This window comes from Sorghum bicolor, chromosome 1 (genome assembly GCF_000003195.3).
Source record: "Sorghum bicolor cultivar BTx623 chromosome 1, Sorghum_bicolor_NCBIv3, whole genome shotgun sequence".
Taxonomy (NCBI): Eukaryota; Viridiplantae; Streptophyta; class Magnoliopsida; order Poales; family Poaceae; genus Sorghum; species Sorghum bicolor.
The window spans coordinates 8,112,934-8,126,520 of NC_012870.2; the positions used below are offsets into that span (position 1 = coordinate 8,112,934).

General features: G+C 45.8%; 1 protein-coding gene across 1 annotated transcript; it reads left to right on the forward strand.

Moving 5' to 3' along the window:
• Window positions 5,289-7,796, forward strand: LOC8060541 (1-aminocyclopropane-1-carboxylate synthase 1). The gene is made up of 3 exons (XM_002463905.2): window positions 5,289-5,793; window positions 5,922-6,082; window positions 6,267-7,796. Exons 1-3 carry the CDS (start codon window positions 5,479-5,481, stop codon window positions 7,282-7,284), a joined length of 1,494 nt encoding a protein of 497 aa, XP_002463950.1. The 5' UTR covers window positions 5,289-5,478; the 3' UTR covers window positions 7,285-7,796.

A 13,587-nucleotide genomic window follows, 5' to 3' on the forward strand; every position in this document is an offset into this window, starting at 1 on the left:
AACCAAACACCCAGTCATTAAAGTTTAGTCCTTGGTTTAGATGACTAAAGTTTAGGAGTGAGAAACCAAATACTCCCTCTGTCCCATTAAGACTGTCGTTATAGCACCTGGCTGTTGTCCCAAAAATAATGTCGTTTTAGACTAGCCTAGTAACCGTAAGGTGCACTAGTAGAATGGAGCCTTCTTCTGTGCATCTCGTGGCAGTCTTTGGTTGGAGACGATAGGAGCACAACGTCCTGTGTGCACTGGTAATGATGGTAGATGTAGGGGTTTATAGCTAGTTCTGTCCTCTCCTTGGTACTCCCACCCAATACTACAACGACTTTCTTAAAGGGATAGAGGGAGTAGGGCTTTAGCTAAATTTAGCTGGCTTTAGCTACTAGGTAGCTTTAGTTGGGCTGTTTGAATGCCTAGCAAGCACATTTGGTCAGGTAAAGTTTAGTTGGTGCATCCAAAATGCTACTTCAGGCTTTAGGTCCTTGGTGGTCGCAATACGCTGCTTCAATGTAATATCGAATGCTTCATCCAGTAGATAGGTTCTTCTGTGCACCTACAACGATGGTGACTCGCCAACGTTACTGAACAGTACTTGTGCAAGGACTTAAATTTTCCTCTTAATAAAAAGTAGGTATAACACTTGATTGAGAAAAACTGGTGTATCCAAATAGGCCCTTAATAATCGAGACGAAGAAAGGAAAAGAAGATGAACCGGAGGCACATAATCGATGGTGAACGCTATTGAACACTTGTTCAAGGACTCAAACTTTCCTTTTAATAAAAAATAGGTACAACGCTTGATTGAGAAAAACTAATGCATCCAAATAGGTCCTTAATAATCGAAACGAAGGAAGGAAAAGGAGATGAACCTGACGTGCCACCTGTACCTATGAACACCTTACAATTTGTCCTATATAGCCGTATAACACCAATTCAAACCGGATTATTTCTATAAAACCATGATTGCTTTTTTTTTTTTCTGTCCGGGAGTAGTACATGACTGCATGGCGGTAAAACCCGGGTCTCTCATTTCAGTCTGGTCCTCGTGAGAAGAAAAGATGACAGCAAGACGACGATCCGCGGCCGCGCCCAGTACAGTAGTGCCCACGTCCTGGTCGGCTGGCCTGTCCCCAGTAGGAAGCAGCGCAGGAAACCGGGCGCTACACCGCAAAAGTTGCGCGGGCAGCCGAGCCGTACCCCTCGCGTCGTGGGCGCGCACGTCAGCGCGGGCGCGGCGGCATGAGCCGGCGCCGGGGCGTCGCCGTCTCGGCGGTCTCGTCGCCCACCCGACGGGCGACGGCGATCCATAGCCAGCCAGCGAGGCAACAGTGCCGCAGGCCGCAGCTCTGCGCGTCGGGGTCGGGCCGGCCGCCGCGGGGGTTGCGACCGCACCGACACGGATGGGCGCGTGCGCGTGCGTGTGTGTGGCATGGCAGTGTGCCTGCTAATCTGCGGGCCGCGGCTACGTGCGACTGACGAGGCGAGGGGAACCGCGAAGCCATACCGCCCCGAGCGTATCTCTGACCAATCGCACAGGACCCTGAGCTTACTGACAGGCGCCGTCAGCCGCTGGGACCCCGCCGTGTGCAGGCGTGCACGTCGCCCACCACAAGCCCCCCCCCCCCCCCCCCCCCCCCCGGACCTAAAAAGTCATTATAGCTTTCATACTCCCTTCATGCTTATAAAAAAAATGTTTAAGACAAAGACACCATCTCCAAAACCTAATTTTAACTCTCTCTTTTTTATAAAAATATTTATCAAAAATAGTATATGTATATTTTTATAAAAGTATTTTTCAAAACAAATTTATTCATATAATTTTCACATTTCCAAACTCAACAACTTAAAAATTATTCATAATTTATAATCTCAATGTTTGACTCAAAATGACTTTCTTTATAGGTATAGAGGGAGTATAAGCCAAACTATATAGTTTTTTTTTTTAAAAGTAATCAATTTTACCAAGAACGAAGCAGTTATAACATAAGTGTTCGCCATTCATATATTCACAGTGTTTGCCATTTTAGTGATAAGAAGTGGGTGTTTAGAATAATATTTTGGTATTTTATTATATTTTTTGTTAGATCAGATGAAGCTAATTTGACTGTAGATTTGAGTGTTTATTTTAATAATGACATACATGAATAATATATATGCAAATTTAGTAAGGTAATTTATATTATTTTTTATAATGCAAAGGCGTGCAATTTGGATCTAAATTTAGATGTTATTATTGACTATTGTTTATATAATACCAAATCTGACTAACTCATATTAAGGTTAAGGTGGTAATTTTCTAGACAATTGAATAAATCTAGATACTATTGTTGTCGTCAACTTTTAAAGCTTACCATATCAATGGCTGGATTTTTTTTAGAGAGTTCTTAAAAATTGTCTTTTCTTTTTTTCTCTCTCGACCGTACCATTACGGTACATATTTCATTAAGAGGAAATAGAGTTTGAAACATCACAAAGATACACAAGTAATTCTAGGAGTACTAAAACAACAGAAACATCACAGTAGTTCCAAAGACACACTACAAAACAAAACAAAAAAGAAAATATAAGCAACACAGACCCCCGGCCTCAACGCCCACACCGACAGGAACCTATGTTCAAAAGTCTCAGATCCTAATTTTGGTAAAGATCGCCTAAGATTCAACTTTATTTGAAGTGTGTCACATCTCCAGATCAGCAATGCCAGTGGTGAGTAGACAATTGAGATCGTCAACTAAGCTGTCTCTTAGCTTCGTGGCCTTAGATAATGCCTAGTATATATAAACCAACGAGCTTCATCAGGAAAAACCTGTGGCCGTCGCCTGGTTTCCGCACACTGCCAGGTAGCCGTACTAATGTACTGGCCCAACCCCAAAATAAAAAAAATGTGCAGCAACATGAGACGAGCCAATCAAACAGGGTATCACATGAAGCATGTCCTGCCGATTGGCCGTTCCCTACTCAATTGATTATAGGAGCACTCCACTCGCCTCGTCACGTCAACAAAAGGGCCCAGGAGCTACTCTGCTTGTGCTTTTGTTGGAGTTTGAAAATTTTCGTCATCGATCCCATCTTCGTCGATGCCCATTTCATCTTTGTTCCGTTCGAAGGGCTCCAGAAGCTCCTTTCTAATAGTACATTTTATTAGCTTCAACTTGGAAGACAATCGACAGCCACGAGCTTAAAAGACAAATCCAGGAAGTGTATGCAGGGACACTCTCTGTCGCTTTAGTATCGTCCTTTAATGTTAATCTTATTAGGACGGGTCTCGCTTTCTGCTACATATAGACGGCAGAAAAGGCTCATTCATAGATGAGAGTTGAAACTGCAGCATACACCACTACATTTCCTGAATGGAACTACCGCATTTTTTATTTGTAATAAGTTCATTCAGTCCGGGTTCCATGCAATAATCATCTGTCAAACCGTTTTTTTAGCTTCCCCCCTACCACATTGAAACACCTTTTTTATGCGTACATCAACATCGACTGAAATCAAGATTGCTTCTTTGTACTGATTTTAACCTGCATTAGGTCTTATGCAGCATAACTCAGCCCAACATAAATATATGCAATACATTGGTGTTTGGTTATCCTGCACCTGCAAATGCATTAGGTCTTCAAGTTCTAGTGTAGGTGGGGGAGGTGAGAAAATTATATTTTGTGTGCCTTATCATTTTTGTGCAAGCCTGTTTTGTCTAATACGACCAATTTTGTCATACAAGCCAATCTGGCATTGTGCTTACTTTGAATATTCTGCAAGACTGCTTAAGAGTCTGTATGGGCAACCAAACATAGAGAAAGTGCACCGCACAAGTTTGCATACATGTTAATAAAGACAACCAAACTTATGTGTGTGTATTCCTATCTCCTAAGGAGATTTAAGGTTTGGAGGCAGGAAACCAAGCCAAAAGGTGTAGTATGGACAACGACAAAGCTAAAAAATAGTTTGGATTATCGAAACCAAGACAACTTTTTTCTTAAATATGCAAAAGGTTTACACATCTTTGTATTAAGTAGGAGAAGGTTTTTACACGACGTGTCACTAGTGACGCGCTAAGGAGGACAACAATGATTATATTTGAGCTAGCCTCCCTAGCTAGGATCGAGACAATTTTATCGAGATGGTATAAGCATCTTCACTCCTAATTTCTACATATAACAAAAGATGCACACAATTCACAATTGTTTTTCATGAATACAAACATACTAATAATTTTTAGTATCAAAGGAAGATCTAAACTTCTAGTGGCACTTTCAATTCTATAGGCGTTTAATATTTTTTTTAATGCTACCATGAATCATGGCAAGATAATTAGACATCACTGAGAACTGCACATTGGGTGCAGATTTCAGCTAAATCTCTAATATTAGTAATGCATGGAAGTCTGGTCTTGGATCTTCAGGAAAAGGGTGGTCACTCTAAATTGAGGCTAAAAAGTGGTAGATGCCCAACATGAATGTCATGAAACATATGCATCAAATAATCTATGATGATGTCCTAGAACTTTTGATAAAATTCAGGAAACCATTGAGGCAAGGTGATATACTGTTTCCCATCTAATAAAAAACAGCATCCCAAATGCCCTTCTCTAAGAAATGTGACCGGAGAGATATCATCATTTCTCAACTCATCCCAAGTATAAGAATTTTCATCAACCAAACAGTGAGTGTGACATATAGGGCCCAGATGTCATTAAATTTATTCAGTGTAAAAATATATTATCATCAGGGGACTCTTCTATATATATATATTGGATCACATACAAGGAATTCAATGGTGTGTGACCATATCGTGGAGAGAAAAGGCTTCAACCGGAGAAGCATAGGGTACCAAACGGGTGTTATTAGTTGGATCAGAATCAGAGGACACCGAATCGCAAAAAAGGAAAAAAGAAAAGAGAAGAAAAGAAAAGGAAAGGAAAGAATCAGAGGACACCTTACATTCTTCACCTTGCCTACTTCTTTGACATCCATGATGGCCCCAGCCCCCAGACAGTCATCTCATCTGCTAATATAGCCCAATACCACTTGTACTCGTTCTGCTCTTCGCGCGTTGTCGGCATGCTCAAGCAGTGATGTTAACACTTCTGAAGGTTTCCCCTGAACGAGTCCACTGTTCCTCGACCGAAAATCACGAAATTCAGCAATAAAAGGAAAATCTGCACTCCTTGTCCCTGTCCCTGTCCCTGTCCAGCACCGCATTCTTATTCGCACTTGTGCTCCAGGCTTCCCTGCCTCCTAGCTATATATAGACGCGTTTGGGAGTCACCAAAACCATCCACTGATCAGCAGCTAGCTTCCCTCCTCTGTCTGGCTCTCCCTCCTCCCTTCTCCAACTGTCCCCCTCTGTCTCTCGCTCGCTTGTTCGCTCACTCACCGCACACACGCTGCACGCACACTCACTGTGTGTGTCTCGTCTGTGCCTGACGCCCCCCCAGTTTCAAAGAAACGCTTGCGCGCCAAAGCTAAGTGACGTGGCAATATGGTGAGCATGATGATCGCCGACGAGAAGCCGCAGCCGCAGCTGCTGTCGAAGAAGGCCACCTGCAACAGCCACGGGCAGGACTCGTCCTACTTCCTGGGGTGGGAGGAGTACGAGAAGAACCCGTACGACCCCGTCGCCAACCCCGGCGGCATCATCCAGATGGGCCTCGCCGAGAACCAGCTATCGTTCGACCTGCTGGAGGCGTGGCTGGAGGACAACCCGGACGCGCTCGGCCTCCGCCGGGGAGGCGCCTCCGTCTTCCGCGAGCTCGCGCTCTTCCAGGACTACCACGGCATGCCGGCCTTCAAGAATGTGAGTGTCTGCTGGCTGCTGCTGCTAGTTTACTCTGCGTGGTCTGCTGGCCGGCCACCGATCGAGCAAATAAACAAGACTGACTGACTGACTGACTGAATGCGTGACTCTCTCTCTCTCCCCCGCAGGCATTGGCGAGGTTCATGTCGGAGCAACGTGGGTACAGGGTGACCTTCGACCCCAGCAACATCGTGCTCACCGCCGGCGCCACCTCGGCCAACGAGGCGCTCATGTTCTGCCTCGCCGACCACGGAGACGCCTTTCTCATCCCCACGCCATACTACCCAGGGTAAGCAGTCGCTGCAACGTACTTTAGGAGTAGAATACACTAGGGAACGTGCAAGTGGCGGCTGATTGGCGCCGCGCGATGCACGTTACTGCTATTAAGTACTCGTAGCTAGAGGCCCCACATGATGGCATGACGATGGATGGGACGGCTGCTGACTGGGCTCGCTCGCGCTTGTCGTCTGCAGGTTCGACCGTGACCTCAAGTGGCGCACCGGCGCCGAGATCGTCCCCGTGCACTGCACGAGCGCCAACGGCTTCCGGGTGACGCGCGCCGCGCTGGACGACGCGTACCGGCGCGCCCAGAAGCAGCGGCTGCGCGTCAAGGGCGTGCTCATCACCAACCCTTCCAACCCGCTGGGCACCACGTCCCCGCGCGCCGACCTGGAGATGCTCGTCGACTTCGTGGCCGCCAAGGGCATCCACCTGGTGAGCGACGAGATATACTCCGGCACGGCCTTCGCCGAGCCCGGATTCGTGAGCGTCCTCGAGGTGGTGGCCGCGCGCCGCCGGAACTCCACGGACGCCGACGGGCTGCTGTCGGAGCGCGTGCACGTAGTGTACAGCCTGTCCAAGGACCTGGGCCTCCCGGGTTTCCGCGTGGGCGCCATCTACTCCTCCAACGCCGGCGTGGTCTCCGCCGCCACCAAGATGTCGAGCTTCGGCCTGGTGTCGTCCCAGACGCAGCACCTCCTGGCGTCGCTCCTGGGCGACAGGGACTTCACCCGTCGGTACATCGCCGAGAACACGCGGCGGATCAAGGCGCGCCGCGACCAGCTGGCGGAAGGCCTGGCGGCGATCGGCGGCGTCGAGTGCCTGGAGAGCAACGCGGGGCTCTTCTGCTGGGTCAACATGCGGGGGCTGATGCGGACCCCGTCGTTCGAGGGCGAGATGGAGCTGTGGAAGAAGGTGGTGTTCGAGGTCGGGCTCAACATCTCGCCGGGGTCCTCCTGCCACTGCCGCGAGCCCGGGTGGTTCCGCGTCTGCTTCGCCAACATGTCCGCCAAGACGCTCGACGTCGCGCTCAACCGCCTGGCAGCCTTCGCGGAGGCCGCCGCCGTGGAGGGCCGAGGCCGGGGCCCCGCCGCCGCCGCCGCGGCGCGCCGCGTGCTCGGGCCGGCCAGGAGCATGAGCCTCCCGATCCGCTTCAGCTGGGCCAACCGCCTCACCCCGGCCTCCGCCGCCGACCGGAAGGCCGAGCGGTAGCCGTGCATTGGCGACCGCACGTGCCACCATACCACTGCGTGCTCAGCTTTTTCAGCTCACCGAGTGGTGTGGAGCAATGTTCATAAACCAACCACGGCCCAAGTATACTATGATGATACCGTACCACACGGCAGCAGCAGGAGCACCACAGCATGATTAGCAGTAGGCGATTAGTAGTAATTAATCATCATTCCTTATTGGGTTCTTGTAATTCTGTGTGGGTGGGGGCCGTATATACCACGCCGCCATTTTTCCTCGGAGGCACCGGCGATAGGTGCCCGAGGGCCACTGTTGTATTATTATTAGGTATAGGAGCAGGAGCGATCGATCTTCCAGCAGGCATCGCATCGTGTATTTTTTGACTGGGAATTCCCGTGCGTGTCCGTCCGTCCAGGGGCTGGCACGGGGGTCTCCCGGTTGTTTTGGGTGTACGACACGCAGTCACTCTGTACCATTGTTATTGTTGTTACAACGATTGTATTACTGTTGGATAAATAAATTTCATCTGAACATAAAAAAAAGTCAAACCGGGAACCACTTGGACGACATCGTTCTCAACGCTGTAGTAGGACTGATAACGAGCCTCTAGATCTATACGTACTGTGTTGACTTTACTACCGATCGATCCATCGATGTTGTCAGGATAAATCTACGTACTACTACCAGTACTCCTATCTGTATTTGGGGCTCCCATTATATTTGCATGGTCCAGAGAGGTGACTTTGTGAGCTCATGTCATGTGCCCTGGCAAGCGCAGTGGTCCGTCCTGCTGCTCCTACATAAACATAAGTACGCTGGTTGACTCGTCTATTTATCCTACACGCTGGCCGGAGAGAACGAACATGGCACCACGAACTTTGAACTTGCTCGGACCTCGGAATACGATGCATGCTCCGCCCACTGTTCTTCTTTTACCACGATTTTTTGGCACAGTTTGCATTGGAGGGTTCTCTTCGTTTATAAGCAGTTAGGGGGCATCTGAATAAAAAAAAAGAAAGAAAGAAAACAGCTTGGCATGATAATCGAGACACTAGTTTTCTCTCGTCCTCTGTCTCCCCCATTGTTTTCTCTCTTCGTTTCCGGTGTGCCGCCCACAGTGACGACATGTCGACATGCAGATTATTGCAAAACAAACAACATCCGCGCCGCGGGCAGGCGCGCAGATGCGTGCGTCGCCGGTAGGCTAGGCCGCTAGGCCCCGCGCGCCGGCCTCTGCCCGAGCACGCCACATGGGGCTCACCCGCGCATGCATGTTCTGGTCGATCAGGATCGTCGTCTTTGCATTGCCAATGGCCGCCGATGGGAGAACAGAACAAAGAACCGACCGACCACACCAGGGCGTTGCAGTGCGCAGATCGGTGTCCGGACCCCCAGAACGGAAAGAGTGCGCGGCGCAGCTCTTGTTCGTTCTCGTCTTTTTATCCCGGTTGCGGCTCTGCATGCATGCGCCCAATTATTTTGGCCACTGTGAGGGGATGCATCATCGGGCTCTGGCTTTGCCGTTTTTGATCCATTACCTACCGGGACGAACAGCCATGAACACGTCGTGGAAAAGAAAGGGGTGGGTGGCGGGCGCGAGTACAGATGATGGATAGACACTGTTTAGTTCTAAAAAAATTTTAGATTCTTCATCATATTAAATCTTATAGTATATATATAAAATATTAAATATAAATAAAAAAATTATTAATTATATAATTTATCTGTAATTTGTGAGACGAATCTTTCAAATATAATTAATTTATAATTAGATAATATTTATTAAATACAAACGAAAAATTTTAGAACTAAACAATGTCATAGAACGAACGAACGAACGGCTTTTTGTGTCGTGGTAACAGGGGCATCGATCGGGATAAGGTGGATGGATGCGCAGGTGTGTACGGGCAGCTGGCTCATATAATGCGTGCGAGCTAGGAATCTACTCCTACGTGCCACAGCCGCACAGTGAATCTTCGGTGGAGTGGAGGCCATTAATTGTTTCCTCGCGTGCTCATGTTGCGTCCCATGTCGCTGCTGGTTGTAGTGTACGGCGACGCGATCGATGAACGACAAAGACGGGTGGAGAACTGGAGATGACGCCGTCACTGCCATCTTCCTGGGAAATGTGTGATTTCTCATCAGCAGCACAAGCAGCTTCGTTCGTGAGGAGCTAGAAAAGTGAGGCCCTGTTTAGTTCGAAAATTTTTTCAAGATTTTTCGTCACATCGAATCTTTGGTCGTATGCATGGAGCATTAAATATAGACGAAAATAAAAACTAACTGCACAGTTTACCTGTAATTTGTGAGATGAATCTTTTGAGCCTAGTTACTCCGTGATTGTATAATGTTTGTCAAATAAAAACAAAATGCTACAGTAGCCAAAAACAAAAATTTTTGCAAACTAAACAAGGCCTGATGATAGTTATTTAGTTTCAAAAAAAATTAAAAAAATAAACATTGTAGTACTTTCGTTTGTAACTAACAAATATTGTCTAATCACGGACTACTTAGACTTAAAAGATTCGTCTCGCAAATTACATGCAAATTATGCAATTAGTTATTATTTTTATCAATATTTAATGCTTCATGAGCCACAAAATTCGATATGATGGAAAAACTGAAATTTTTGGCAAAAATTTTTTGGAACTAAATAAGGCCTGAACCTACCACAACCAGGATAGTAAACAGTGCTACGCAAGAACTTGACCATGAATTGACCGTTTTCGGTGCTAGCCTGAGCTCCATTCCCTCAAACAAAGTACACTTCTAATTACAGAGCTAAGTGAAATAATCTTCAATTTGACTGTTTGTTTACAAAAATATCTATCATACTAACTCCGTCCCAAAGTGCATTCTTCGTTAAAGTATTTAAACTCCATTCTTCATTACAATATTTAAAGTTTGACCAAGTATGTAGGTAAAAATAGTAACATTTATGAAACTAAATATATATACTATAGGAATATATCTAGTGAGAAATCAAATTATACACATTATTTAATATCGAAGATATTGAGACGTTTTATATACTATTAGTTGAACTTAAGATATTTAAACTGGTACTACTAGAACTGGATTCTTAGACAAGTATGATTAGCTTCGAAATATATTCTTGTTTGTAATATTTTAGAATTATAATTCATTGTCATCAATACTATTTTTTTACCAACCAAATCTAGAAAGTACATAATTCTTAGACCGGCGGGTACTAGAGACAGTGCATAATTCTTAGACGGACGCATTATGTTATGTGAAAATTAATTAGTTATTCACTACAGTAAACCATTTTATTTGTTATAGCGTCGGAGCAGAACTTTGAATGTTCTGGCCGGTCACAAGCTACGCATCCCGTGACGTCACCGGGAGGAGCGAGCACTGCCCAATTCCTTAACCTGCGTACGTAATGTCTAACTAACACTCCTCTTTATTTAACTTTTTAAATACTATATGTCACCGTTTACTTTTTTTTGCAAGGAATGTCACCGTTTACAGCGAGAAGCCTGTCATGGAAAGTACTTTAAGTTTTCATTGTAGGTTTATACAGTATTTGTGAAAAAGAACAGTCAAAGCGAATGGAGAAAAAACACAGCAGTGTCATATATATTTACATTTAAAATTGAAATGAGTAGTATATTATTGTTGGGTGTCGGCGATGATTGGCACTAGTACCAACGTAACGAGACAGGAGGAGGAGGAGGACCGATCCCTGATGCTAGTCGCACATTTCAGCACATAGTTTTCTCCACCGACTTTGCCCTTTTCGATGATGCGCCCGATATGGGTGGTGGTGGCCACAGACCGAAGACACAGTCTCCGATCCTCCCACCCAGCCAGCCACCTCCGCTTCGAAGCTTCCCAGATCCTGTCCAAGTCATCCATCAGCTACCCCTGCGGCGTACGTGCTCTTACAAAGCAACCTCCTGATCTCCATTTTTAAAAAGGGTCGAAACTAAGGCCTTGTTTAGATACACCCAAAAACCCAAAACTTTACAAGATTCTCCATCACATCGAATATTGCGGCACATGTATAAAATATTAAATATAGATAAAAAATATAACTAATTTCACAGTTTATCTGTAAATCATAAGATGAATCTTTTAAGCCTAGTTACTTCATAATTGAACAATATTTATCAAATAAAAACGAAAGTGCTACAGTGCCAAAATCTAAATAGTTTTTGATCTAAACAAGGCCTAAACCGACCCTGTCTCCCTTCCTACTACGCGCTTTTCTGTTATTAATATATATACTTGCAAGTACGCTTGCTGATGCTTTACTAGCTGTACAGTCAGCAGTATGTAGTACGTACGTGCTATTATGTCGTCATGCATTCATGGGTGTACCGGAGTATGGGTCGATTAGCTCATCTTTTGGCTAAGCTTGATGATGCCCGTGATCACCAGGATCAGGGCATGACTGTGACGCGATGTCTCCGTCCCCCACTCGCCTCCCACCGCCATGGTTAGAGATCACATATACGTAGGCGATGGTCCCGGCCTCTTAACTTTGTCTTCTGCTAAAGCAGCAAATTAAAAGAGAAGTTAGTGATGACGAGTAAATAAAGCTATGGCGCGCTTTTGGTGTTCTATTTTTTTTTCGTTTATTAGACCTGTTCTCGCTGGTTGTGGTTGATGATGCCGTGGTGTGATTGTAACCTAGGCATGGGCGGGGTTTAGTTGATTTCCGTCTAATCTCTGACGAACATGTATGTAACCATATGGGGTTTAGTATTGATTGCATGTCCAGCGAATGGAGAGGTCGGTAATATTTTCCCGGTGCCGGACAGCCAGAGTGCCGAAAACGACTGCAGTGTTATCAAAGTGGAATTTGCACACGCAGCTGTCAGCAGTGTGCCTGCGGACCTGTGGTGGTACTGGTACGGTGGGTGATGCAAGCATGTATTTGCACTTGCACGGCGGGTCGCTGGACTTGACGTGGAAGCACTGTCTGTGACGACACCAGCAGGGATGGCGTTAATTAATTGGTCCATCGCTCGCTAAGCTAAAAAAGACTGGTCGGAGAGGGGGAGCAGTGTGGTCAGCAGAATCTCAGCTCATTGCCAGTTCAGCTTGATGGAGCACTTGCAATAATCGTAATTTTTTTTCCACATGCTCGATTATTGGGTACACCGTACACGGTGTTTTGGGCATGAGAAATGCTGGGAAGGGTAGTTTTAATTTCAGGGTTGGAATTTTACACACGAACAAGTTCAATTCAGTGCAGTTGTTCACTTGAACTTATCAATACGTTAGAGTAATGTTTTTTCTCTCACAACAAATCAACATCAACCAAATTTTTAGCTCCATTTGATAGGTAGAAAAAAGCATGGCCAGCTTAAAATGGTCTAATTCAGTTTTTGTTATTACTATAATGGAGAGCCGTGAGCTGTGGGGAGAACACAACGAGAATAGACCGCATACAAGTGTGTCATTTGGCTTATATTTTCAACTTATGTTGGCCATAAATAACCTATAGGTTATACTAGATAGATCCTAAATGATTCGGAGTGATGTTAAGGATTTAGTGAGCTTCATGTTAGACTTGAGCAAACGTCATGCCAAAAGAAATCCAATATTTTTGAGCCTAAAAATGATATCAAGTACCATCCCACAGGTTCTGTCAACCCATGCTCGGGCTAACCATCCCTTTTCTTTGTGAAAAATAACTGGAATACATGTTCTGAACTGGGCTGAGTCCAACCCAACTTTTCTAGATGTGCTCTCAATTGTCCAAGCCCTACCCATCAAGGTGTAAGCATCTAGGCCGCAATGCCACTAAAGCTGGACATGAACACTTGTGCATTGCGTCGTGCGGCCATGGCCGTGGGCACAATGACCACCGCAATTGGTGGCACCTGGTCTAGTCACACCGAGCCGCCATCCCCCTCCATATATCTAGACCCCACACACATGGATTCGGGCAAAAGCAAGGATAAATCGAGAGATTTGGGGTTAGGATCGGAAAAAGGTACAAGAGAGAAATGAACATGCATAGAAGAACCGTTGAAGCCGCTTGCTGGTGCTGAGCTCATTAGAGGGGGCGCAGAGGTTTGGCGGTCGAGTGAGTTGGCTCGCAAGTGAGATGACCAAGGGTTTTTCTTCTTAAATGCTTGTTTTATATTACCCTAAAATTTTCTATGTTGCTTTTAAAATGAATTCTTTTGCTAACTTATTATAGAAAAATGGTTGTATATATAAAATATATTTATAGTGTATTTAAGCAAGTGGATATGATAAGTGTGGAAAGGAGAGCAAAATCGAAGGGCTTTGTTTGGAGGGCTTTGAATCTAGTAGCTTAAACTGGAGAGCACGCAGAGGTTT

Coding starts and splice junctions, on each gene's coding strand:
- LOC8060541 (XM_002463905.2), top strand. CDS start 5,479: ATGGTGAGCATGATGATCGCCGACGAGAAGCCGCAGCCGCAGCTGCTG. Junction 5,794..5,921: donor GCATGCCGGCCTTCAAGAAT/GTGAGTGTCTGC, acceptor TCTCCCCCGCAG/GCATTGGCGAGGTTCATGTC. Junction 6,083..6,266: donor CCCACGCCATACTACCCAGG/GTAAGCAGTCGC, acceptor TGTCGTCTGCAG/GTTCGACCGTGACCTCAAGT.